This window comes from Homarus americanus, unplaced genomic scaffold (genome assembly GCF_018991925.1).
Source record: "Homarus americanus isolate GMGI-L3 unplaced genomic scaffold, GMGI_Hamer_2.0 scaffold28051, whole genome shotgun sequence".
In the NCBI taxonomy this organism is placed as follows: domain Eukaryota; kingdom Metazoa; phylum Arthropoda; class Malacostraca; order Decapoda; family Nephropidae; genus Homarus; species Homarus americanus.
The window spans coordinates 251,889-278,016 of NW_024720144.1; the positions used below are offsets into that span (position 1 = coordinate 251,889).

The 26,128-nt window shown below is 37.4% G+C and overlaps 1 protein-coding gene across 1 annotated transcript; it reads left to right on the forward strand.

Moving 5' to 3' along the window:
* Positions 1–2: 2 nt before the first annotated feature.
* LOC121860405 (NAD(P) transhydrogenase, mitochondrial-like) lies at positions 3–25,927 on the forward strand. Its single transcript, XM_042357537.1, has 18 exons — positions 3–117; positions 7,621–7,825; positions 8,244–8,398; positions 8,737–8,877; positions 9,614–9,736; positions 10,438–10,625; positions 11,380–11,535; positions 13,302–13,746; positions 14,654–14,815; positions 16,617–16,770; positions 17,824–18,022; positions 19,721–19,887; positions 20,644–20,781; positions 21,029–21,249; positions 21,539–21,690; positions 21,934–22,093; positions 24,461–24,777; positions 25,122–25,927. The coding sequence occupies exons 2-18, from the start codon at positions 7,623–7,625 to the stop codon at positions 25,266–25,268; spliced, it is 3,228 nt and encodes a 1,075-aa protein (XP_042213471.1). The 5' UTR covers positions 3–117; positions 7,621–7,622; the 3' UTR covers positions 25,269–25,927.
* The last annotated feature ends 201 nt before the right edge of the window (positions 25,928–26,128 follow it).

Genomic DNA, 26,128 nt, shown 5'->3' on the forward strand with positions numbered 1-26,128 from the left:
CAGCGCAGGGGAGAAACAGCAGACGCTCTCCAGCACTCAGCCGGGCTGGGGCAACGCGTTCTCCACAACTTTCTCTTCGTCATTTTCTGTCTCTAGTTCCTTTTGCCCAACTCAGCGGTAAGTAGGAAAAGATGCGTGAATATTGTGTGGCTATGTATGTATAAATGGCGGTGACCTGACTTGCCATGGTAGCGTTGTAATGAGGTTGATAAGACATCGACATACGAGGGAAGCCGACCGATGCAGTGGAGGGTAGTGGAAACTGCATCATAGTTAAGGCTTCGCGAGTGAATATTCTAAGTGTAACAAATATCCTTATTATTTTATGGTAAATTTTCATCATTTAAAGTTAACGTTGGCAGTAGTTGGGGGTGGGTTGTGGTGAAGAGAAAATAAATATAGCAAGGAGCTACGCAACCCTCACATGGGCGTTGATGGTGTACAGTAGGCCCAGAAATGCAGTCTAATTGACCCGGGCAGGGCACCGGCCTGTGACCTCCACCTGGCCCCTCACTTATGCTGCAAGTTTCATATGCAAGATAAACTCCTAAATTTGCTATTGATTCATTTATATTCTTTCAATATTTTTTAGTTGCTATCAGGAGCAAAGGTGTCATTATTTTAAAGTGTATTACTTTTATCCTCTTCGCCACTGGTCGTCTCGTTATATTATTATAATTGTTGATCTAAGATGTATAGGTTAGTTTTGAGTACAGTGTGGGTAATGGAAGGGTTGGTAGCAGCTGTATCCCACCCTGATAACGCGTCCATCTTCAGTCATGCAGCTGAACTACATATTTATTAAATTTTTAGGAAAGTTTCTGGTGAATTTTATTTCTTGGTTATTGGAAGAGTATTGGGACAAGAGACCTTTATTTTAATACACAGTGTAAACTTAACTCGTCACTTGCCAGCTTGAGCCACACGCACCTGGCGGCCCCCCTTGAAAACGGTTCAAGATTGCCAGCACAGCCACCAGTCGATAAAACTGGTGAGTGTTGAGTGTGGCCAGGTACTGGACATCGGGGTGAGTCCAGGGCGGGGTCCCGGAACAAAGGTATACAGAGATTTATCTACCATTAAAACTGTCAGGATGCCGGCTATAGTGTGTACAGTACAGTAAACTCGGATATTTCTCACGCAGCTGCACCCAAGTTTATTTAATGAAGCGATGTGTAGTGTTTCAGCTCGTGTATGAAGAATTGAAGATGATAAAGTCAGACCGGATAAGTTTTATTGTTGTATATAGGCCTCCCAGTTCACCCAGTTGCGAGTGGAGGACTCGGGTCACCAACCCTCACATAATTATGAAGATGGCACTTTTGATTAATTGATCTAACTTTACAGTCTAATCATACGCGCAATATACCCAGGGATGATATAACTGTGTACGTACTCTATCAGCAGTCAAAGAGACCCACTGTCAAGTGTGTACTATAGATGTTCAAACCTTTTGACTAGTGTACGACTCGGTACTGGTGACGATAGTGATGTCGGAATTGTAAGGAGACTACCGAAAATAATTGCGTTCTGCCGTTATATATAAAGGACAAAGTCAGAGTTAGGTGGATCAGGATGAAACTGGTTTATTGAGGAACATTGTGTTATACAGTGTTCCAGGTCTACCCACAGGGAATACAGCCATTATACGTATTCCTAGAATTTTTTTTATGTAGATGTGTTATGCTTCTGTTTTAATGGTAAAGTACAAGATTAGTTGCTCGCGTGTATGATCTATATAACAGTACTTCTCTCGCTTTGTCGAGTACATTTGTTGATGCAATTAGTTATCCCATTACTGTACTTAGATTTACACTCAAATCGGCACTGACGAATTACAACAAACTAACAGAAGTCTGAATTTATTTATAAAGAAAATTTTTAGTGCGGAACCTCCCGACACGAGTACAGTACAGTATACATCGTCCAGTGATTCATTCCTTTCAAAACTAGACAATTGAACAGTTCAGAGATGATTTTTCATTGGCAGAGATTATTTGTCCGTTCGGGAACCTTTACTTCCGGTATTCGTATGGCATTCGTTCTGATGACGCTGTTTTTTACTAACCCGACCAAACCCTGTTTACAAGTGATCAAATTCAGTAATCTTGATCATCGGGCTCGACTAATCAAAACGAATACCGGACAAATAACGGAAGTAATTAAAGGTCCGCGAACGGATAAATAACCTCTTACGTGTTGACCTACATGCTGCTTCATGGGAATAGATTCACGTGCAGTTGTAATAATATAATCAAAGTACTTCTTGAAATGATTTACCCGCAGTTAAACTTAAATTCATCGTATTTCAAACAAATTAATCATCGAGGCTTGAAACCTGCATAATACCACACTGCCCAAATACCTTCATTTATGTGGTGCCACTAGCGGAGCCTTTTTTCTGTTATCTCTTCAGGCCCCGTTGTGGGTCGATGATCTGTGCCCGGGTGGACCATTTCCCTTAAAAAAAAAAACGAAGATTTGTAACCTGCTTATTTCACCTAATGAGGAGAGTGTGATTAAGTTATCATTACGGTGTTTAATCGTCGGGTGAAGTAAACGGAAGTTACTAATTGTTCCGAGATCCTATGCGTCATTGGATGTGAACATTGAACTTGGAAATTAATTTTAAAGGGTTTCAAGGGTGCCGGGAACTTCTCAGGCACTATTAGTCCCAGTTAATCAAAGATATTGTGTGTCCGCGGTATTGGCAGCGTGTTGGTGTAGTCTTTAGGACCAGGACTTGTTTGGAGGAGCGGCGAAAATAAAGTGTACTGAGGAGCTTAATGATACTGTAAGCGGTCGAGATATTGTGACGCCTGAAATAGTCAGGTGCAGATAACAGGTGTATGTTGCTCTCTCTCTCTCTCTCTCTCTCTCTCTCTCTCTCTCTCTCTCTCATGGTGACTTAATCTGCGTGCCCTGGTGATGTACTCTGCCACTGGTTGTAGTGGATGTCACCTCACTAACAGGTAACCTCCAGATTAAGATATTAACATGCTGAAGGAAGATGGTCAGGTGTAGGCAGAGAGGAGGAGGACCTGAGCATCATAATGGTGCCTCTTCCACACACAAACTAGGATAGGGTGTGTGTGTGTGTGTGTGGTCTTATTAAACTCTTACATTTATAATTAAGTAGTCTGCTCCATTTTATACCTCGCCGTCCTAGGGTCTTAGACTTCCACACACTTTCTATGTGTATGGTTGTGTGTTAAGAACAGTAGTAATGGACTTGACCAAACGTTTAGTACAGAATCACAAGTATAGTTTCCTTAATTAGTCCACAGTTCGTGTCATTCTTGTCTGGTGGTGACGAAACTGAATGGTTTATGTTTTGGGATTTTTATTATCAGGGTAATTAACTAGTGTGTGTGTGTTTCTTTGTTTGATTTAATATAGAAACGTGACTTACGCTTGGCACTTTCTTAAACTTTCAAACAAGAACGAAGTTTTATTTCATACCAAGTACTGTAGTGTGTTAATAAACGGCAGAACTAGCGGTGTACACTTCATGAGGCAACACCTTCTCCCACTCCGAATCATTATTAATAACTATCAAACCAAGAACTTCGGGTAACAGTCAGGATAAAGTTGTACGAACTTTAGTGTCCACCAATCAAGTCTTGGTGTCTACTGGGTAATGGGGTGTCTTATTGTTTGGTGCTGTGACTATACTGTAGAACGGAGTTTTATCTTGTCGATAAAAAAAAACGTTGCACAAGATGCCCCAGTCGTCACTAAGGGGGAGCGGCGGCAGAGTACTCGTGGCCACTACAGTATCCATATTTACCACACTGGGTCACAACGGCTACAATATTGTAGTGCTGTATACTGTAGTACTGATATGGTTTGTAGTTCAATTTCCCAGATTCTTATATTTGTATTAATAATGAAATGCATTTCATGACTAGACTGTCATGGTAATTTCAGTGGCAGTTTAACCACCATCTTGTGCCATTGCTCAAGTTACGTATTTCTTACATTGCCGGTAAGGCGAAGACTTAATGTAACCCTGAGAGAGTGGCCACATCCTCCACGGCCTGCAGTGACCATTCTATAAATAACCACACGTCTAAGCACCACGTCTTGTCCACTAACTAGATACCAATAGTTGTGGATATGTTGTATCTGCCTCCACGTGCAGGGGAAGGCAGAGACTGGGATTGGTGAATGAAATTAAAAACGGAGTTCCCAGAGAGATGCAAAACCTTGGAGGATTGGTACAAACAGCCCGAGAACGTTTTGAGTTGAGGACTGTGGTCGCCAACCCCGTGGACGGTACTCATGATTAACTCCGTACAGAACAGAATATAACGTCGTTCACATACACAATGATATACCTTAAGTATAGTACAGATGGGTATGCAGGCACACCTCGTCTTTTATATAGTTTACACCATCTTCACAATACGTTAACTGTGGATCAGTGGATGTAATGGTTGTGATTCTTGCCGGGTATTTGGCGCAAGGCAGCTGTGTTGTAGTGGTGGGGTGTATGTTGTGCAAGGTTTGCCATAGCCTGCCGTCCTTGGCTCGTGTCAGCTGATGTGCCGGTGTGACGTCAGGTTTGGCAATGACATCATCGGTGGCTCACTTGACTGTGCCAGACTTGCCATGTTTTCTCTCGCCGTAATTACTCCGTACTCCCACACACGAAGGATGGCAACACTGTCCGTCCATCCCTAATAACAGAGGGATGTGATAATGTTGGTGTTTATGACGGATGTTGTAACTTGTAACCTTAGGCCGGTGGCTAATGCGCAATTGGGGTTGGGTATAAATGGGACTGCCCAGTATGAGCCAATAGGCCCGCTGCAGTTTCCTCCATTCTTATGTTCGTATGTTCTTCATAGATCCCTACTTCATTTTCCCCTACAACTGTTTATAAGAAACTTGAAAAGACAATATAATTTCGACGTCTTTTTTGGCCTCCGTCAGTGTTCCTTTGCTTATATGTTATGCAGTTGATCGCGTCCTTGTGTCTGTTTAGGAGAAGAGTTAAAGAGTAGGAAGGGACCTTTAAGAATCCATGTCGTGGGTAGTGGAGAACTGGAGTCATGGTATAACTATGTTCTCCACACTCCCATGTCTCCAACCTTCACTTCCCTGCTTGTCCCATTTGTTACACCTAAGTCAGCTTGCGCTTTTGAGTAACAGCAAAGAGAGATTATTTTAGTGTGTGTGTTGTCGGGGGGGTGTTGCCCGTGTTGTTGGAATTAAAAAAGTGGAAATAAAGTTTATGAAATAAGATATTGTTGAGTTTTGGTCTAATGAGGCTTTCCACAGTTAAATTCACTACGGTGACAACAATAATTATGTCCTTGATCCAACCAACTGAATCTGTGGGTCTTTCAGGTAGCAGGAAACTGTAATGTTAATAAGTAACCAACTTAATACCGTATATCATATAGTTAAATTAACGTCAGATAAAGAGGTGGACAAAGCTGTGTTTTGTAATAGTGGTAAAATACGAGTTAATGGTTGAATAATATGAATTATTCCGTATGCAGACGATACTGCTCTTATTACAGATAATGAAGACCTGCCAAAGCTGCTCGACATGTTAGTGAAAAAAGTAATTGGTTTTAAGAGATAATGATGTAAAGACGAAAGAAGCGTTTGTTTCCAAATTATTTATAAATAATATGAAAAATATAGGCGACTGAAAACCAAGAGGTGAAAATGATTGTGTAATTGTGAAGTTACTAAAGTTAGGTTGGATGTCAGGGAAGCTTTAATACGAGTAGCTCAAGAAAAAAACATTGATATTTCTAAATGCTTCATTCTTGTGCTGTTACATAATACCACCTACCGGTATGACGAGACTTTGGCAAGCAAAGTTATGTTGGTAACCGTGTTGTTGGGGAGGGAGTCGTCCCTCATACTGACACATTTGGTGATGATCTCGTCTTTAACTCACACCCTCACTGGGCTGCATTACATTTCAGTGTCTTGCAACAGGTTTTGGTTTTGGAGAATTACGTCACCCCTGTAATTTTAAACATAATTGTTATATTTCCTGATGTCTTAAGTCAGCAATGAGGATGAGATGCACCTACAGAGGTTACCCTTATGTCGTCTTTAGACCTCCAGGATGTGCCAGTACAGAGCAAGCAACCCTCCCGGCCCCGGGGACCAGCCATGGCCAACGCTCACATGACTTCGCTAACTGCAGTATTATCAATATTCCGGCGATTATTGTTGGCCTCCAGGGCACTGTAGGTTATCATCGCATCGAGCAATCACCGAGGTGAACTGGTTTACGGGTACTTCTTAACGGTCATCTGTTAGGAAAGTTAATATAAAGCTCCGCTAATTGTGTTGTGCAGCCAGCCGGCAAGAGGTTTATTTTCCAAAGTTACACAGTACATTCAGGTACCAGAGTAAACGTAACACATGACCAAGCTGATTTGGTATATTAATGTATTTAATTTTAGATTTAATTGATGAGGTTAACGATGCCATGACGGTAACTTACCTTAATATAAGAGAGTGGGATGGTGGTCGGGTAGGGGGGTCGTCCTGGGGGTGAGCCGGTCGTGGGCATCAGCTGATGGCAGCATTGCCAGTTCACCGGCAGTGCTGCCAATCGTGGGCGAGTGTTACCAACCGTGCAGTTTTGGTGGCCTGCTACAAAGAGCGTTACTGTGAGCCTGCAGCTTGATCAAGGCTTATAAACCATAAATCAAATACCCGATATTTAGGAGACATCGGTGTTAAGAGGTGGGATGGTTGATGCAACCCGACAAATATTCTAAGATATTTTAGGTTCGTGGTTGTGTTGGCATGATAGGTGATTGAGTGGGGGATGGGGTTATTGTCCCGGTGGTGGCGGAGAACTTGACCTTAAAATCCACGGTCGTCATGGTAACGGTTTGCTCCCGGGACATTTAAATGTTGCCGGCAAGATGCAGGGTATCCGTATTCACAACCATGTAAAAGAGGAAATAATAGATAAATTGATTGTAGTAATTACATCCCAGGCAACGCAACTGGAAATTATAGAGCCTCTTAAGAATCGCAAGGTGCACTGGTTACATACAACCTTTCAAGTTTGTGATGATACGTTATATCGCAGCCTTTGAACTTTTCCGTCACAATAAATCAGTCGCTGTCTATATACCAATGATGTGTATTTGACCATCCATACTCCCGTCTCACTCAGGTACGTTAGCGGGATTATATACACAAAAGTATGTGGCACCGACCTGCGGCCCCGTTAGGTATACTGTAACGTACCAGGGGCGGATCCAGGACTATCAATGTTGTGGGTGGGGGAACGGCGCGCACAGCGAGCCCTGTGGGGAGGGGGGGGTGCTACTGTAAGCTCCAATTTGACTTTTTTTAATTGTAACCTATATATATATATATATATATATATATATATATATATATATATATATATATATATATATATATATATATGATAATACAAGGAAAAAGAAAAACACGAAGTTCCTTGTGGTTATCAGCATATACCTGATCATGCGCACCTACAGTGATTTACTTGCATATATATATATATATATATATATATATATATATATATATATATATATATATATATATATATATATATATATATATATGACATGGTATAGAACAACCCTTTATTTTCAGAGATGGCGTCAATACTGCGCTTCTCGTTGACGACGCTCGAGGGAGCAGCAGGGAGTGGACGTAGACCACTTATCAGCGCCATCCGAGGATTACGAACACACACGCGTCTTCGTGAAGCTGTAAAACCTGCTGAGCCAATCCCCGGTATACCATACAAGAACTTAACCATTGGTGTACCCAAAGAAATATGGCAGAATGAGAGGAGGTATGTGAAGATCTGGTGTCATGGGTCTCAGTGTAGGTGTGCAGAGGTACAGGATAGTATTTTGGGTCATAATATAAATATACAGGCAGAGTATAGTGTTGTGGATTTTACTGTAAAAAAAATGTGGGAAGTCTAACTTTAGAAGTCTTTGCTTTGTTATGCAGTGTGTGTGGGGTTGCTCACATATATAATTGCTGGGATACATTCATAAATGTAATTACTGTACTCAGATCACTGTATCAGTAAACCCAACTTAGCCAGTCAGTTAATCAGTGTTGCAAAATGGGCAGTGGTAAGTCAACTTCTAACCTGAATGCATATAAAGTACAGAACATTGTATATTACAAGAAATGGTTTATGTAATATAGTGTACAATACAGATTCTTACATCCAAATCTGAACCTATGACATCTTACAGAGTGGCACTTGCTCCAGCATCTGTGGCTGCCCTTACCAAGAGAGGTTTCAACATAGCCATTGAAGATGGTGCAGGTCTGGAGGCTAAGTACCACAATGTAGCCTTTGAGGAAGCTGGAGCCAAAATTGTGGATAGGAATTCTGCATTTGCATCTGGTCAGTAAACTCAGTACAGTACTGTATATTTGTTAGTCTTGGGTAATTAAGGTTGAAATAGGCTCATGTATAGGCACTGTACAGTAGTTGTGGTTTACATACAATACTGTAAATTTTGTATATTTTATGACTCATAAGGGCCTCGTCTTATTTACTTTAGTAGACTTTAATGTAGGAATAACCTTATTCCTTTTCTGCTGGAAAAACCTGCACTTCATTTTAGTGGGCCTTTGTCCTGTCTTGTTGGGGGGGGGGGGATATTAGCTTGAATACCCAGAAATACATCCATTAAATGGCATTAGTGCCCACAGGAAGTTAAATGGATATATGGTTTTCAGATATCGTGTTGAAGATTCGTCAGCCACAGCTAGAGGAAGTAGGCTTGCTGAAGGATGGCAGCACTTTGGTATCCTTCTTTTACCCAGCACAAAACAAGGAGCTCATTGACCATTTGGCTGCTAAAAATTTGACTGTGTTTGGTAAGTACAGTGTAATGCATTTAAATATTTTCTTTAGAAACTTTGTTTACAATGTGTTTGTGAATACTGTACTGTATTGAAGTAAGAATTTAATTTATATATATATATATATATATATATATATATATATATATATATATATATATATATATATATAGTATATATATATATTGTACCCTTAAATGTTTTTTATGAAAGTATTTGTAGATTGGTATAAAATTCTTCCCAAGTATCACCAAATTTCAGAGACTAATGTGTTATTTACAGTTGTCTGGAGATGGAAATTATGTTTTCTCATAAATATTTGTTAACAAAGTATAAAATGGAGGAAGGGATGGTTGAGCAAGGTCTCTAGGGGGTGGGGGGGCAGTGAAAACAAGATGTAGAAGAGATGATATAGATGAGTAAGGTGGAGAGAAAAATGGGAAGAGGGAGATAAGAGAATCACAGGAAATAATATAGATGTTGCTATAATTTATTTGAATCTATTTACTTTGTAATACTGTACATTCACTTGTTCCTCTTTGAGGATTCATGTATCACATCCCATAACACTATAGATTAAACAGTGGTAAGGGAGCTGAAGGAAACTGAGCTGATATACTGAAATGCCTGTTAGTTAGTTAGTAGTTAGCATTATGCCATAAAGTTAGGTACCCAAATTGTTTGTTACATATATGAATTATAAAATTTCTTTCCATTGAATTGTATGTTTTTTGTTGTTTTTGTTTTTCAGCGATGGACTGTGTGCCGAGGATATCTCGTGCTCAGGTATTTGATGCACTGAGTTCTATGGCCAACATTGCCGGTTACCGAGCCGTTGTTGAAGCCTCCAATCACTTTGGCCGCTTCTTCACAGGTTAGTGTGTGTGAATGGGTGAGTGGGTGGTGTCGATGTGAACTCCACATAGTGTATTTTCTTAATTTCTATTTCTTTCAAAAGTCGTCTTCTATGTATTGGAATCTCATGGAAGGTCACCATTAAATAAATACACCTCTCTGCAAATAACTTTACCTTTTATTATTTACCAATTTCCATTTGTATGCCACCTTGTGGATAAAATAAGAAATAGATATCCATGAGTATGTAAAATAGAGACTACATTTATAAACTGGAGATCATTTTTTTTCTATATTGTGCCATATTTTGTGCTACTGTACAGTATTATGTTGAAAGAAAAATGAGTTCATGTTTTGACCAGTGGTGTGATGTTTTTACAGAACCATAATTAAAGACCTCATTTTTATTTTGCTTCTTGGAGGGTTGAATTATTATATGATGAATATTCCTCGTAAATGAGAGCTATATAGCTATTGTACTTAGCTCTAAAAAAATTTGTATCCGGTACCTCTTCCATTTCTAATTTCTTGTTCTTACACATATTGGGTCTCCCTTCACCAGTTTCTTTGATTTTGAATTACCAATGTCTTACTATATTTTTGTGATTTAGCTCAAGTTAACCGGTGAACAGTGGTATGTTCTTCCATAGGTACTGTACAAAGAAAAGAGGAACTATGGAAGTGCAAAGAAGGTGTTTACAATAAAACTTTTTATTACAGGTCAGATAACAGCTGCAGGTAAAGTTCCTCCTGCCAAAGTTTTAGTTATTGGTGGTGGTGTTGCTGGTTTGGCTGCTGTTGGCCAAGCCAAGAATATGGGTGCCATTGTTCGAGCTTTTGACACCCGAGCAGCTGTAAAAGAACAAGTGGAGTCATTTGGAGCAGAGTTCTTGGAATTACATGTGGAGGTAAGATAAAATTTGCTTCCCTCATGCTGCAGAGGTCTGTGGCAATCCAGTGTTGAACAATTTCCCCGAGCTCTATATTTTTAGACTTCTGCATAGTATATACAGTACAGTGTATATCTTAAATTGAGGTAAAATACATTTTTGGGAGAACTGAATGCTGGTAAGACATGGCTATGTTGCCATATTCATTTATGAATATACAGTATAATTGATATCCTTAATTTCTAGACTTCTTAGCTCAAACTTTAATGATCTTATTAACAGAGGTTTTAGAGGCCTTAAGTTTGGTTTTTAATTTTATTTTATATGGCAAAATATTCCATTTCAAATTACTTCAAATTAACCTCATGTATATGAAGGAATTGGTTGGTATGGAATGAGCCTGAAATTCAAAAGGATATACTGTACTGTACAATTCTGTATACCTGGAGTAGTTAACAATAATTTCTAACTACATATGAAAAAGAGGTGCAGCTTATAAGGTTATAGTGTTGTCTGAGGTAGGCTTAAGGTTTAAGAAAATACTCTGTAATATAAATCAATGTAAAGAACATTTAGAAATGGCAGACAATATATACATTAAATTTGTGTGTCTCTATTTTTTTGTCTTTAATTAACTACTGCACAGTAGTCCACCATTCCAATAGTGAAATTTCTTTATATACGCTTACAATACACATTGTATGTGGGGGATGGGGGTTACTGGCATTGTTTATAGTAAATCTTAATTTCCATTGCACTTGTCTCATTTCAGGAATCTGGTGAGGGTACTGGTGGCTATGCAAAAGAGATGTCAAAAGAATTTATAGAAGCAGAGATGGCCTTGTTTGCCAAACAGGCTAGGGAGGTAGATATTATCATCTCCACAGCTCTTATACCAGGGAAAAGGGCACCAGTTTTGATTAAAAAGGTAAATAATGTCTGCTTATATATGGTACTGAACATTGTATTGTAATTCTCCTATTGTGTTAACAGCAACATTTTTGTTGTTTGTGGATCAGCAACAACATTCCTGAAACTTGTGTGTCAGCAACCTTGTTCTTATAGATTATTTCATTGTCCTTAAAATGATCTCCACATAGCTTTCTCCCATTTTGTCTATTCTCTTCAGATTATTTTTTATTTTTTCGTACTTTATCTTTTCTTGCTTCACGGAAGAATACTAACACTCATTCATCCCCTAAGGTGATAAATTCAGTCGCAGATACCCTGAAAGTAACAGTGTACCGGGTCAGTGATCAACAGTAAAGTTTCCACAGTGTGTGGTGTAGTGCTAATCTTTTGTTATTCTTCACAGTCACTTCACCAATCAATAGACGGAAGTGATGAAACCATTGTAGTGGATCTTGATGTTTCCAAAGCATTTGAAATAGTTCAGCACTGACCCTTGTTTGTAAAATTACTCTTCCATGGTCTTTTCTTTTATTTTTTTCTATCTGGTCACCTTTTTTCTATCAGTATCGATTACAAAGTTTCTCAGGGTTCTGTATTAGCACCATTTTTTTTTAATTTCATATTATTGATCTTTCTTCATTGACAAAGAAGTCTATTCGCTCATATGCAAGTAATACAACCCTCTATACTTAGTTCCTTCACTCAAACTGTCCCAGTCTCTTGAGATAAGATTTTGAGTACTAAACAAGATTCCTTCTAATCTATGGGAAGACCTAGCATGTAATAGCATAGAGAGGTGAATCCAACTCTGTTTCCTTCAGTTCTTCTAAAACAAAATAACTACGTAATTATTAGTAACTGGCCTAATGTATACAGTACAGGGTTCAACTTAAATTTTGACTTCATCCCATCATTACTCACTTGTGCGATTTTAGTCATTACTCTTACTTCAGGTCTTACCATGCCAAAACTGTTTCAATAAAGCTTGGTCTCCTGTTCAGAGCCAGGCCATACTTTACTGAGGTGCAATTGGTAATCATTAATGTTAAGTCGTGGGCACTCAGGTGGAATAATTCTCTAATGTGGACTGGTTGAGGTGTTAGGGCACTATATAGCCTACTTGATTCAGTGAAGAAAAAGACCATCAAAACAGTCAACAATGATAATCTTACAAGAAAATTTCCAGCATCATACAATCTGATAAATATCTCATCACCTTCCTCATTCAGTAGACACTTCATCACTGTTCAAACCACTGCCATGGTCGTTCAGTCAGCCTTCAAGGTCATATGGAAAGGACCGTGAATTTCCTGTTGTAATTTCACTTTGCACAAACCTCTCCCTACAAAAAGCCATTTATACCCAAGAGTTAATTTTTTATGTCTTTTAACCTTTCTCAGTTTAAATCATCATCTTTCAGATATCTTGAATCTTAGGCAAGGAGACATATCAGTTAAAATATTTGAGAACAATACTTATTTGATCTCTCCCTGCACTTTTTATTTGATAAAACTTATGTAGCTGACATGTTGAGAAAGTTTTTCATGTTGTTACCCCTATGAGGAATGTTACTACTGATGAATGAAGTAATTGAAGTACAAGGAATTGACAAAAAAAAAAGTAAAATTTTGATGAACTGTTAAATAACAGAAAATTTTAATGAATTTCTCAATGGAAGTACAGTACAGTATATGTGATTATCCCTATAGATAACTGGGTCATTATAGCCATTATTTCTCCAAACTTCCTTCGATCCTCACATTTAATTCCTATACTCTTCAGGAACATATAGACGCCATGAAGCCAGGATCGGTTGTAGTTGACTTGGCAGCAGAAGCCGGTGGTAATATTGAAACAACTGTACCCGGTGAAGTATCGGTTTACAATGATGTCACTCATGTTGGACTGACAGACCTGCCTTCTCGTTTACCCACCCAAGCTTCCTTCTTGTATGGCAATAACATTTCAAAGTTCTTGCTGTCCATTGGTGAGAAAGATCATTTCAATGTCAATCTGGAAGATGAGGTAGTAAGAGGGTCTATCATCCTCCAAAATGGAAAGTTGCTTTGGCCCCCACCACCTCCCCCAGAACCATCACCAGCTGCATTGGCAAGCACACAAGCAGCAGCAGCAGCAGCAGCAGCAGCAGCAGCAGTTGTGAAGGAACCTCCACCACCACCCAATTACTTCAACATCACCATGAAGGATGCTCTAATGTATTCCTCAGGCAAGTGCAGATATTTCTGGAATATGTTCACCAATGGAATTTTCCTTTACCCTTGTATCACAGCAAGTAACAGGTTTATGGTTGTTTTATTTTTATGATGAGGCCACAGACCACAAAGGAATATTGTATGTTATAAAGAGCTAAAGATTCTTCATTTTCTATAAAATAATAATTATTCCAATGCATTAATGAGGTTATGCGTGGCCATGCAGGTCAGAAAGTAAAGGTCAGATAAATGGGAGAAAAAGCTTACCAAACAAATATATACTGTACGTACTACCTTAAATTTTTGGTGAAACTGAATAAAGTTGTTTTCACTTTCAGTGTAACATTAAAAAGTAATGACAATCACCAATCAGTGCATGCTGAATTTTTCACTCCTACCTCTTTTTTTGTTTTGATGTGTCCATCTGTTTTGAAAACATTCTGATGCAGAATGCTTATTTCATACTTCATGAACTTTTAACATACACAGTGTGTATAATTGATCTTATACTGATTGCACCTACATTAATTGTGTACCTTCATGTTATTCCTCCAAAAATTCCTTCCATATGTTTGTGAAAGTAACCAGAACTCCATCATTTGCTCAAATCATCTGTTCTTGACCACAGTATCCAGCATTGATCTTTTTTCTGTTTTTCTACTTCTTTTAGTTTAAGGCAGACCAATCGCATCTTTGTTACTCATCCTCAAGGTCGCTGGTAATTTGTCTTGTTCCTCATGTCATTTGCTCCAGTCTTATTGTGTGTAAACAGTTCACAGAGTGTGTTTGAAATGCTTTCACAATGACCTGAAGAAAATTAGGTAGATTCTTCTTGTGGCTAGACTCCTCCATTTATAACTGCATTTGTAAATCTTTTAATATGCACACACACCCACACTTTTTAAATGAAATCTTTCACAGGTTTGGCCAGCTTGGCAGGGTTGGGCATGGGTTCACCCAATGCTGCCATGACTCAGATGATGACCACATTTGCCTTGTCTGGAATTGTGGGCTACCACACAGTCTGGTCTGTCACACCTGCCCTCCACTCCCCACTCATGTCTGTCACAAATGCCATATCAGGTGAGTCAGAATGAATAACTGACATATTAAATAATTGATTTAGGTAAGTGCTATGTAGGGAAGATGTCAGTGTTGTTTAACTTGGCTCCTGGAGGTTTCCCTAAGCTGAATAAAATCATCTGGCTACAGCCTGAATAAAATTATAAAATGCAACAATCGGCGCAAAAGGGTTGATGGTAGATCAGTAAATGGATGGGTACTCCATTTAACTCATGAGGAAGTATTAGTCTTAATATATAGCTGACAAAGAGCTTTTCCTCTATAAATAGACTATAAAAAATATTTACCTAACTTGTGGAGTATCGTACATTGCATAGAGTAAATATTATAGTTTTTGATGATAGAGCCTGTGAGGGAAGAAATGCCAATTAAAAGAAATTTAAATGGCAAAAAAACTGGAATCTGTATGCAAACATGTTACCACTTTCACTGTAGTAGAGAATTAAAGATAAGAATCTTTTCATTCAACCATTAATTAGTCCAGCTTTCTCCTAACGTGTCTACATGTTTGAGGGGTCATGACATGTAGTAACGCGCTTCTTTGGGGGTAATGGCCACATTTAGACTACTCCAGCATACTCCTATTGACCGTCTTATCACATATTGCAATGTTTGAAACTTGTGCTGAAGTTAACTCATTGATCAGGTTATTGCACTAATGAAGCAGTTACCATTTCTTACACTACATATATACAAGAAAAACTATTATGGTAGGAATTATGAACAAGGCAGAAAAAAAATGCAAGAGCACAAATGTGAGACAAAAATATTGGAAGAATTGGAATTAGGAATAAATAGAAGTATTATGGAGAGGCTGAGGTGAGGCAGATGGCCAAGAAGCCACTGTTTGAAGGTGACCAAAGAGGCATCAGGGAAGAGTAGGAACCAATCCTCTTTTCCTTTCTAGTTAACCACCACAGTTTTTTATTTGTAATTACAGTAGAAGTCCAAAAATCCGGACTGCTTGGGGATTGGGTCGGTCCGGATTTTCGGATTTTCCGGATTCTCAGGCAGTACTTTTAAAATTCAAATTTAAGGAGGAATAAAGAAGGGATGAACATGTACATTTTGATAGTTTATTCATTAGGAAATATAGCATGCTTCATTTATCAAAACGAGCAGTTTTAAAGAAAAAGCTGTGAATTCTAGAATTTTATTCTTTGCCTTTTTTATATCATAAATTGTAGACTTTTCAATGTCGTATGTTTCCATTAGAAATGTATTGCTCACACCACGTTCTAGTTTCTTAATTATTTCAATTTTGTCACTCAATTTCAACGTGTTCTTCTTTCTCTGCACACAACGAAGTTTATCTACTTTAGGAGCCATTATTATGGGCTTGTACAGTACTCTGTAAATGGAAAGAGTAGGATTCAAAATTACATACGTTGTCACAGTTTGATTGCTCGTTTTAAAGTGGCGACTGCGTGGTCGCTTGTTGTCGCTGTGCAGCCAGCTAAAAAAAAAAAAAAATTGAGGTTTCGAAAAGTCCGGATTTCTGGCATCTGGATTTTTGGAGTTTTACTGCATAGTCATCTCCTCAGTATATAAGACCCACCAGAAATGTTCAGAAAATACAACAGATTTATCTTCAATATTATCCCTATTAAATAATGTAAAATTCAATTCTTGTTACTGAAACCATTAACTCCTGAACAACACAATTGTGATGCGTTGAATGTTAGGTCGCTCCTTAATTGTAGGAAACCCTATGCATAATACCAATATGTGTACAGTACTGTATAGTGTCTTGTTTGTGTGAAGACCTCTGGAACAATGCTTAGCAATAGTTGTGTTGCAGGTATTACTGCTGTGGGTGGTCTATTGCTGATGGATGGAGGTTACTACCCCACCAATGTCATCCAAGCCTTAGCTGCCTCTGCTGCCTTCATCTCCTTCATCAATATCTTTGGTGGTTTTCTTGTTACCCAGAGGATGTTGGACATGTTCAAGCGGTATGCATAATCTTTTAATTATTGAAATTACACAGTTATAAGTCAGCAGTTTAAAATACCATGTTCAACCAAGATATATCAGATATTTTCATTAAGCAGTATGAGTGAAAAGTATCTTGAGAAATAGAATAATTTGATGGTGGTATTTTGGGGTCTGGGAAAAGTAAATGATAAGAGTTGATAGAAAAGTATTGTAGGGATTATTGAGAATGTACTGAATCAGTGGAAAATTGTCAAGTGCTGTACTGTACAAAGTTTTATTAGAATGAATCTTGTGTCAGTATGTTGGAAAGAGTTGGAATGGCTCCGGAAACTAATTCTAAATCAAGATTGTGTGATATTGATATACGTACTGTATTGGTGTGACATTTTTAAGAATAGAATGGTAAAAGAGCTGAAAGCAAGAGAACTGCTGTGAGCATATGACACTATCTTTATCCACATGTCTGGAGACCAGTTTTTGTAATTTCTCTTCACTATTTGCAATAAGAGCAGTATCATGTGCATACAGTACTGAATATTTTTTATAATTTTAAGTTTATTTTTCTTTCATTTATTCTTGATAATGTATACGTTTTGAAATAGTGGAGATTCCAATCATCTTAAAACCATACCTGGTAAGTTTAAAATTACAATTCAAGTGACATACTAATTAATTGCTGAAATTCTCCTTAGTGTATATGCTTGGGCATGAATGAATGCTATTTGACATACTATTGAAGTCAGTAACTGAATAACGGTTACTGACTATCACTATTGATGTCATTTCATATGTGTAAATACGGATTTCTTTACCTTTCCTTTGGTCCCCTGGACAATACTGGAGGAAAAAAGCTATCAACTACATCACTACACAAAGCTATTTTTTTCTGTCATGATGTTTAGGGTATACAAGAGGATTTTGTATGAAAAACTGATAAACTGTACTGAAAGTGAATTATAGTTTACTTGTTATGTATGTCACTTATTATAGTTAAAAGATGTTGGCTCCTGTAGTCATCAGTGTAAATTGTTTGATTGGAAAATGAGATCAATTCTGTTTTGTATTTTTAGGCCAACTGATCCTCCCGAATACAAATATCTGTATGGTATTCCTGCTGCAACCTTCCTTGGTGGTTATGCTGCTACTGCTGCTGCTGGCTACACAGAGAGTCACCAGATGGCCTACCTTGCTGCCTCCCTCTGCTGTGTTGGTGCCTTGGCAGGACTCTCAAACCAGAAGACTAGCAGACTTGGCAACACACTAGGCATGGTGAGGTGTTAGGTGTTTGTAATGCCATGCTGGATGAACTGGTATTGACTTTAAATTTGGAAATACCCATAGATAGATGCAAAAAAATATATATATTTTTTTAATAGTGGAACTTACAATGAAAAAAAAAGGTTGAAGAAATATGATGTTACAGTTGAAATTATTGGAGAGAGAGATGATCAGTGTGACATGAATTTTGTCAGTTGGTATGTGGATAATTGGAAACCATGCTCAGTGTATGTGTTAAAATTTAAAGAGTGATGCACAGTAGGTGTCTTGCTTTAGATTGTTAATGAGCAACACGAGTAGTTGTGATTTATTCAGGCATTTTGAAAATCTTATATAACTGATTGTGAATGGAAATAAATAGACGGGAAATGTTAGATGTTAAGTCATAATAAATAAAGGTTTTGTTTATAAAATTCAAGGTTAAAAGTTACAATTTGTCACTAGATAAGATGAAATAGTCAATCTACATGAAAATTGAGGACATAAAAGGTTCAAAAGTGCAAGATAAAGTTTGGGAGGATCACTGTATGGAATAGGACAACAAGTAAGACGACTCCAGTGGAAGTGTCTGTAGTTGTGGTGGATGTTTGAGGTCAAATATGTGGGATAAAGACAAGTAGAATAAAGGGAGTTTATGATGGAATGAAGGTGTAAGAAAATTAGTTATAGATTAATTAAATACTTTGAGAATAATAAGCTTGCAGAAATTAAGGAAGATATTGCAAGAAACTTTTTTCTTTTTGATAACTTTGTGACCAAAGGGAAATAATTACCTCTATTGATGCTATGTAGGAATGCTGATATATTTTGGTTCACTTAATAGAAGTTAAGGATAATTATAAGTACAGTACTGTATACTGTTTATAATGTTATCTCTGATGATGAATTAATTTAATTTATCATTGCATGTACTGTATTTCTTTTGTATTATTGTATACCCAGTACTGTACTTCTTATAAGTCTAATGCATCAGTTCCATACAAAGTACACTCCGTAAAAAAGAACTATCTTTACAATTTGTGTGAGATACAAAATTACACCACAAATGAAGGTTTTTGATAAAGGACCAGGAGGCATACTGTTATTCACCCATCATATTGTAACAAACTAATTTAAAATTTCGAAGGAATTAACTAAATTAGACCGACCATAATAGGTAGAAAATGTCTCTCAACCACACATACCAACCTTAATGAGACAACAGGATTGTTCAGTTCCAAATTTGTTGGACCCCTCCTGAAAAATACTTTTTTTTACCAAGTGTGTATTATAGTATAGTATAGTACAGTACTTGGGACTGGAATAAGATTGATATTGTGGTAATTAAATCCAGAAGAGGAACAGCTGAATATAATATCTTATTTTCAAAATATAAAGTTGATTTTAAAGTAAAATTTAACTATTTTTCATAGCCTATTCAAACTTTCCTACAAAGCTGAAAATTTATAATACACCAATATCAGTGTGAACTCTATTAACTTGTTTCAAAAGAGATCATGACAAAGCTGATTATAATGTGAAGAAATATTAATAGTACTGAGGCCACCTAGTTACAAGGGAATTTTATTATTACGTATACAATACTGTACTGCATATATTTTCATTTTATGTAGAAATTGCAAAAATAAGTTGTTTTTAGTGTTAGTAAGAAATAATTGGAAAGTCTAAATCTTTCTATTTTCTTATCAGATTGGTGTATCAGGAGGAATTGCTGCAACCATTGGCCAGCTTGTGCCTTCTAACCCAGTGTTGATGCAAATGGGTGGAGCTGCTGCCATGGGTGGAATCATCGGTACCACCATTGCCAAGAAGATTGAGATTACTGACCTTCCTCAGCTAGTAGCTGCCTTCCATAGGTACATATCTGGTGCTGTATCTTTTATCATTTACAATTTTTATACCCTCACATTAGTTCATAGGCACTCATTTGTAAGTCTAAAGGTTGGAAAACAGCCTTATCCTCAACAGTGATGGTTGGTACTAATTAGATAATTAATAAAACCCTCCCATTGTAACTACCTTCTCAAGAATGTTCTTTGAAGTGACAATTATCAATAATGGTTGGGGGATGACAAGTCATGGTGCTACATTAGTCTGCACAGCCTTTCCCTTCCATTGATCTTCATCAGCCATATTGGATTTCAAGGACCAATGACAGCCATCTCCTTGGTCGACAATTGATATCAACCTGAAAGATCAGTTTCTATACCCAGAGCCGAGTGCCTAACCCCAAAACATTTTAGCCTTTTAGGGGATTATTACAGTGCTGCCACACTCATAATGGAAGGTTATTAGTACAGAGTTTATGGTGTGTAATCAACCCCTGCACTTTTTCATGAAATATTCTAAAATGTTTAAGAAAGATTTATGTGTACAGTATATTGCATTATTGGTCCTCCATAATTTTTTTTTCCACTCTCGCTCCATTTAAATCTAAACAGGCACATGTGTTTTAGAAACAGATAGTTTTTTTATACAACTACAGTTGATTTTGTTAACTCCATATGTTAAAATTGCATTTTGGTCAAAGGTAGATTACATGATTTGAATGTTAAACTTATAAAAGTTTCCAATACAAAATTAGACTGTGTTATGTTCTTTACCCTGGACAGTTTGGTTGGTGCTGCTGCTGTGTTGACCTGCATAGCCACATTCTTGCACGACTTCCCTCACTTCGCCACTGACCCAGCTGCCAATGCCATAAAGACTGCTCTCTTCTTCGGTACTTACATTGGAGGAGTTACCTTCAGGTACATCTATCCTTATCACTTAAACACTTCTTTCTATGAGGATACTATTTGTGAATGTGTATACAAAAAAAAATACTGTACTATACTTAGTTTTTCCTTTATTTATAGATTTCTTCTGAACTTCCTCTTATTATTGTAGTACCTAGGTAGCAGAAAAAGTTAGTAGAGGAAAAGTTTGGAAGAAAAGTAATAAGTATACTGTTCTTTTCTGTATTTATGCTATATTGACATGTTTGACTGTCTTCAGTGGTTCACTGGTGGCTTATGGCAAACTGCAAGGTCTCTTAAGTTCGGCACCCTTACTCTTGCCTGGCCGCCACGCTTTAAATGCTGGTCTTCTTACTGCCAACGTGGGGGCTATGGCTTACTACATGATCGACCCCTCTCTCAATGTGGGTCTTACTATGTTAGGAACCACGACTACCCTGTCGGCTGTTATGGGTGTCACCCTCACAATGGCTATTGGAGGTATGTTGCATTTGTTAACACGACCAAAGTGAGTGAGTGTCATAAGAAATATCTCATTTATTTTTCACAGGAAGTAGGTCATCACTGTGTAGTTAGTAAAGGGTTAATATTTTTGGTGTCAGAATAATCACACTAGGTGATCTACCAGTAAATTTTAACCTATCGAATTATATATTTCCTATTGGTGGTACAAATTACTACTGTGATTCATTTGTATTATATAAGCTGTGACAAGATGGTGTAAATTGTGGAGTGTTTCTCCTGAATTACATGGACAAACTATCAACAGGTGCTGACATGCCCGTTGTGATCACGGTCCTGAACAGTTACTCTGGCTGGGCGTTGTGTGCTGAGGGCTTCATGTTAAACAATAACCTCATGACTGTTGTTGGCGCTCTGATTGGTTCCTCTGGTGCAATTCTGTCATACATCATGTGCAAGGTAAGTGGTGCTTTGTCTCAACTTCTGATGATATGAGTATTGTAGGGAAATTAACTTTGTTGTACTGTATTTATAACAAAGCATCTGTAGATTTTTTTTTTTTTTTAAGGCAGATCCTGTTTACAAAAAGGAATCGGTCATCCTGACCAAAATGTGATGTAATGAAGTCTTTGTAAAAAGGAATATTACAGGATTTAATATTAATTTTCTCTGATTCTGATGACACTCAAATTTCTCCTTAAGGCAATGAATCGATCCTTACCCAATGTCATATTGGGTGGCTTTGGCACTTCCTCTACTGGTGGTGGAAAGCCCATGGAGATCACAGGAACACACACTGAGACCAATGTTGACCAGACTGTGGAGATGATGACTAATGCCAAGAACATTATCATTGTACCAGGTAAGTTGATAACACTTGCACCTTGCAACAATGAACACTGACATTTTGTTTGTAGAATGTCATAGATCATCTTAGTTACCATGAAACAATATTAGTGAGCAGCTCATGCAATCTAAAATTTTCTACTTTTTAACAAATTAGCCTAAATTTTACTGTCATGATAAATTTGTTTACTGATATATACAGTACAATATAATCCAACACTGCTGTACAGTACTCGATATGATATTTAAAAGTAATTTTTTTTTCATTTTGAAGCTTTGGAAGCATCACTGTACTGATGCTATTGCCATGTACTGTTTAGTATTTCAGCAGCTGTTGTTTGTTCTTTCACCAAACATTAATTGTTTCATCTTAGTTCAGAAGTACAGTACAGGGGGTCTCCGGGTTTCGAACGGGTTCTGTTCCCAAGGACGTTCATAAGTCGGAACACATGCTATATGCATACCGTACTTACAAAACAATGTTTAGAATCCCACTATATCATAGCTAAGTCCTTATATACATCTAAAATCACTTAATTTAAGACAAATGAAGAAATAGAATGAAAAATACAGTAAATGAAAGTAAAAAAAAAGTCATCAGGTAAATGAAATACTGTAAATTTCAAGTTAACCCCATTCGTATCGGTGGGTGTTCATAAGTCGGGGACCTCCTATTGTAGTAAAAATTTTAGAAATAAACGGGTATTTGTATGATCATCATGTAAAACTAATTGTAACTTTTAGAATATTGAAAGTGGGAAAGGATGTAATTTTACTTAAATAAATGTTATATGTGTGTTCATGCCAGATTGTGGTTGAAGAAGGGTGTATAGGTGTAGTACTATATATGATATACTGTGACACAGATCCTGGCTTGTCATTGTTTCTCTGAATGTAAAAGTATTTATATAGATAAGTGAATAAGAAAATTAAAATATTTGTTCACCAGAACAGCCATGGGGAGGAAAAATGTACGTTAGTACAGTACCATATTTAACGGTATCTAAGACATACCCCCATTTTAGTAGGGAGTATTTAGGAAAAAACTTTTGTGTAGATTTTCCTCCTGCAGCCATAGTTTTCTTAAAATAATATATACAATACCAGTAAATGTGAGGAATAAATAAAAAATACCAATAAATAAGTTGCAACAAAAAATACTGTATTGCCAAACCAGTAAATAAGCCAAATGAAATATAACTGTCTCCATTTGTATATACAGCTCCTCCCCGACTTACGACGGGGTTAGGGACCCAAATCCAGGTCGTAAGTCAAAATGGTCGTAAGTCGTAAATGCTTAAATAATACATAGAAAATCTAAAATGGGTGTCTCTTTTTCATCTCAGCACCACAAAACTCTCACTTTTAAGCATGCCAGCCATTTTAAAGTGAATTACAAACGGAACTTTTGTCAGTACACAGCGCAATCATTAATGTCGGGACTCGAAAATACGTAATTTGACAAAATTTTGGTACGACTGAAGCGGTTGTAAGTCGAGTAGGTCGTAAGTCTGGGAGGAACTGTACGGTACTCCCTGTTTCTTCATAGCAACGGAGATGCCATCTCCGTCGATTCCCTAGCAACGCCTCTACCCCACACACACGTCTCGCCTCCTCCCGCTCCCCCACTGAACCAGCCAGTTAACTTGTGTGGAAAGAAATGTATATTCCCTTTGTGTGTTTGCCCTTAGGACAATTATTTCTTTTACTTTTTTCACATTATGTATGTAGGATGGTGTGTGTATGTAACTGATTAAAAATAAATAAAGAAAGCTACATATATCTATCCAAAAATACGAAATGAAAAACCATAAAACCTTACAGCTTGGCCCAGTAGCCTGGTGGTTACAGTGACACGTCTAACCTGGCTACAATGCCGCCAGCGATGTTAACAGACGCAAATGTGAAAAGAAAGTTATATGTAAATCTTCATTTGTGTCAGGTTTTTGTAGATTTTAAAATAAATGTTGCAGGTATGGAATTATTAGATTGTAATGCTTGTAAGAGTTCAGAAATGGTTACTGCTTAGCTACCTCTGAAGAGTTGGGTGTCTGCCGTACGGATGTTAATCGTCTCGGATCCATACAGTAGTTATAAACCGAGCTTTTATATTCACAAAAATATTTTTTTTTATTAATTGAAAATAATAATAATGTGTATAAGTAAGCAATAACAAATTTTTTATTCTGGAGTTGGGTTAGGTAGAATTTAGTATACAACTATAGCTTACGAGAGACCTCAACTTCACATATAGGATGCAGCCATTTTTCAGACAGAAAAGTGTACTATATGCCATAAAATGTGTACAAGTCAGTGGACAAAATTTAATTTTAACGGTCAGAGTAACCAGAAGCCCCCATTAATGTATATTAATGATTTGCAGGCTATGGATTGTGTGTTGCAAAAGCTCAGTACCCAATTGCTGAAATGGTGGATATTCTAAAGAAGAAGGGCAAGAATGTTAGGTTTGGCATCCACCCTGTAGCTGGTCGCATGCCCGGACAGCTTAATGTCCTGCTGGCAGAGGCTGGAGTACCATATGACCTGGTCCTTGAGATGGACGAGATCAATGATGATTTCTCAGAAACTGATTTGGTGTTGGTTATTGGTGCCAATGATACTGTCAATTCTGCTGCTGAAGATGACCCCAACTCCATCATTGCCGGCATGCCAGTCTTACGTGTCTGGGTTTCCAACCAGGTAAGAGTTCTTTAGCTTTACCATAAACCTGTCAAAAAAGTTATGGGCCCTTTAACCCTGTAAGATGGAATGCTAGAATATTGATGTCTTGTTAGTTTTAAAAAAATAATAATAATTTTTCCAATTTTTATAATATTTCTCATAATTGTTTTATTTTCTTCAAAACCTTTACTCACTCCTTCAACTATATATAATATTCTGACCCCTGTTAATTGAACACAAACTTAGTCCCTGCATTTGCTGGAGATTAGACTTTCTTTTCATAAACACAACCAGAATTCTTCACCACTGCCTTTAACTTGTATTACTGTAGTTGTGATAGTAATGCCACATTTTAAATGCAGGTTGTTGTGATGAAGCGCTCACTGGGTGTGGGCTATGCTGCTGTTGACAACCCAATCTTCTTTAAAACAAACACCAACATGCTGCTTGGAGATGCTAAGAAGACATGTGATGCTCTCCTCACCAAACTCAAAGAACACTATGATTAATTCTTATCAGAGCTTACAAGAAGATGCCAGGCAACTAGAGTCTCTCAAGTCAACATAACGGTTCACTATTTTAATTTATTTAAAATTTTCATTCCTTCAACATGTCAACAAGATCTCAAGTTTGTTCCCTGGGTTGTAGACACTTTATTTAGCATCTCAGTATCTCAGTTTTGTTTCTTGGTAAGTTAATAGTAAAGGCAGATTCAGTATTGTTCAGTAATATTGTATCCTTAAAATTTTGGTATGAATTGTGTTGACCTTGGCACTTGTCAGTGATATTGGCATGTATATAACACATAAGCATACAGTGTACCAAAATATCCTCAGTTATGCCTTCACTAGTGTAATTACATAGTATATAGTTTTCTAAATTTCAACAATTAAATGCTGGTGGTGAGAAGGTGTCTTTGGCATTGACACACAGTTAATGGCCGAAATGTATAAAACCATGTAAAATATTGCTGTATTTTTCTCAGAATCATGTAAAATTGTTGTTTTTATGTTTGAGTAAATTAAAATGGCAGCATCCTTGTGTTAGTGAAGCTGATAGTGTTTTATCAATGACAAAAATGACTTGTGCGTTGTTGCAAGTTCAGGGTGTGTATGGGGTCTGAGTTGTGAGAGAATCTATTTTAGCTGTAATTAAATACTTAATGCCATGTGTTGTATTCTTCTAACATCTTGATGTTATTATTTTAAAATTAACATCCCCAAAAGTCCTGGATATGAAGGTATAAACCTGTACTGTATTTATACTTCAATCTTAAATCACATGCCAGTTAAAGAATCTTTTTTTAAAGGACTTCATTGCCCACGTGATAATGAAAGAGATGGGTATAAAACTAAACAAGGAATGGTGC

Excerpts from the sequence above, each read along its gene's own strand:
- LOC121860405 (XM_042357537.1), top strand. The coding sequence starts at position 7,623 with ATGGCGTCAATACTGCGCTTCTCGTTGACGACGCTCGAGGGAGCAGCA. Across the intron at positions 8,399-8,736 it reads GAATTCTGCATTTGCATCTG|ATATCGTGTTGAAGATTCGT; the intron begins GTCAGTAAACTC and ends TATGGTTTTCAG. Across the intron at positions 21,691-21,933 it reads TGTCATACATCATGTGCAAG|GCAATGAATCGATCCTTACC; the intron begins GTAAGTGGTGCT and ends TTTCTCCTTAAG.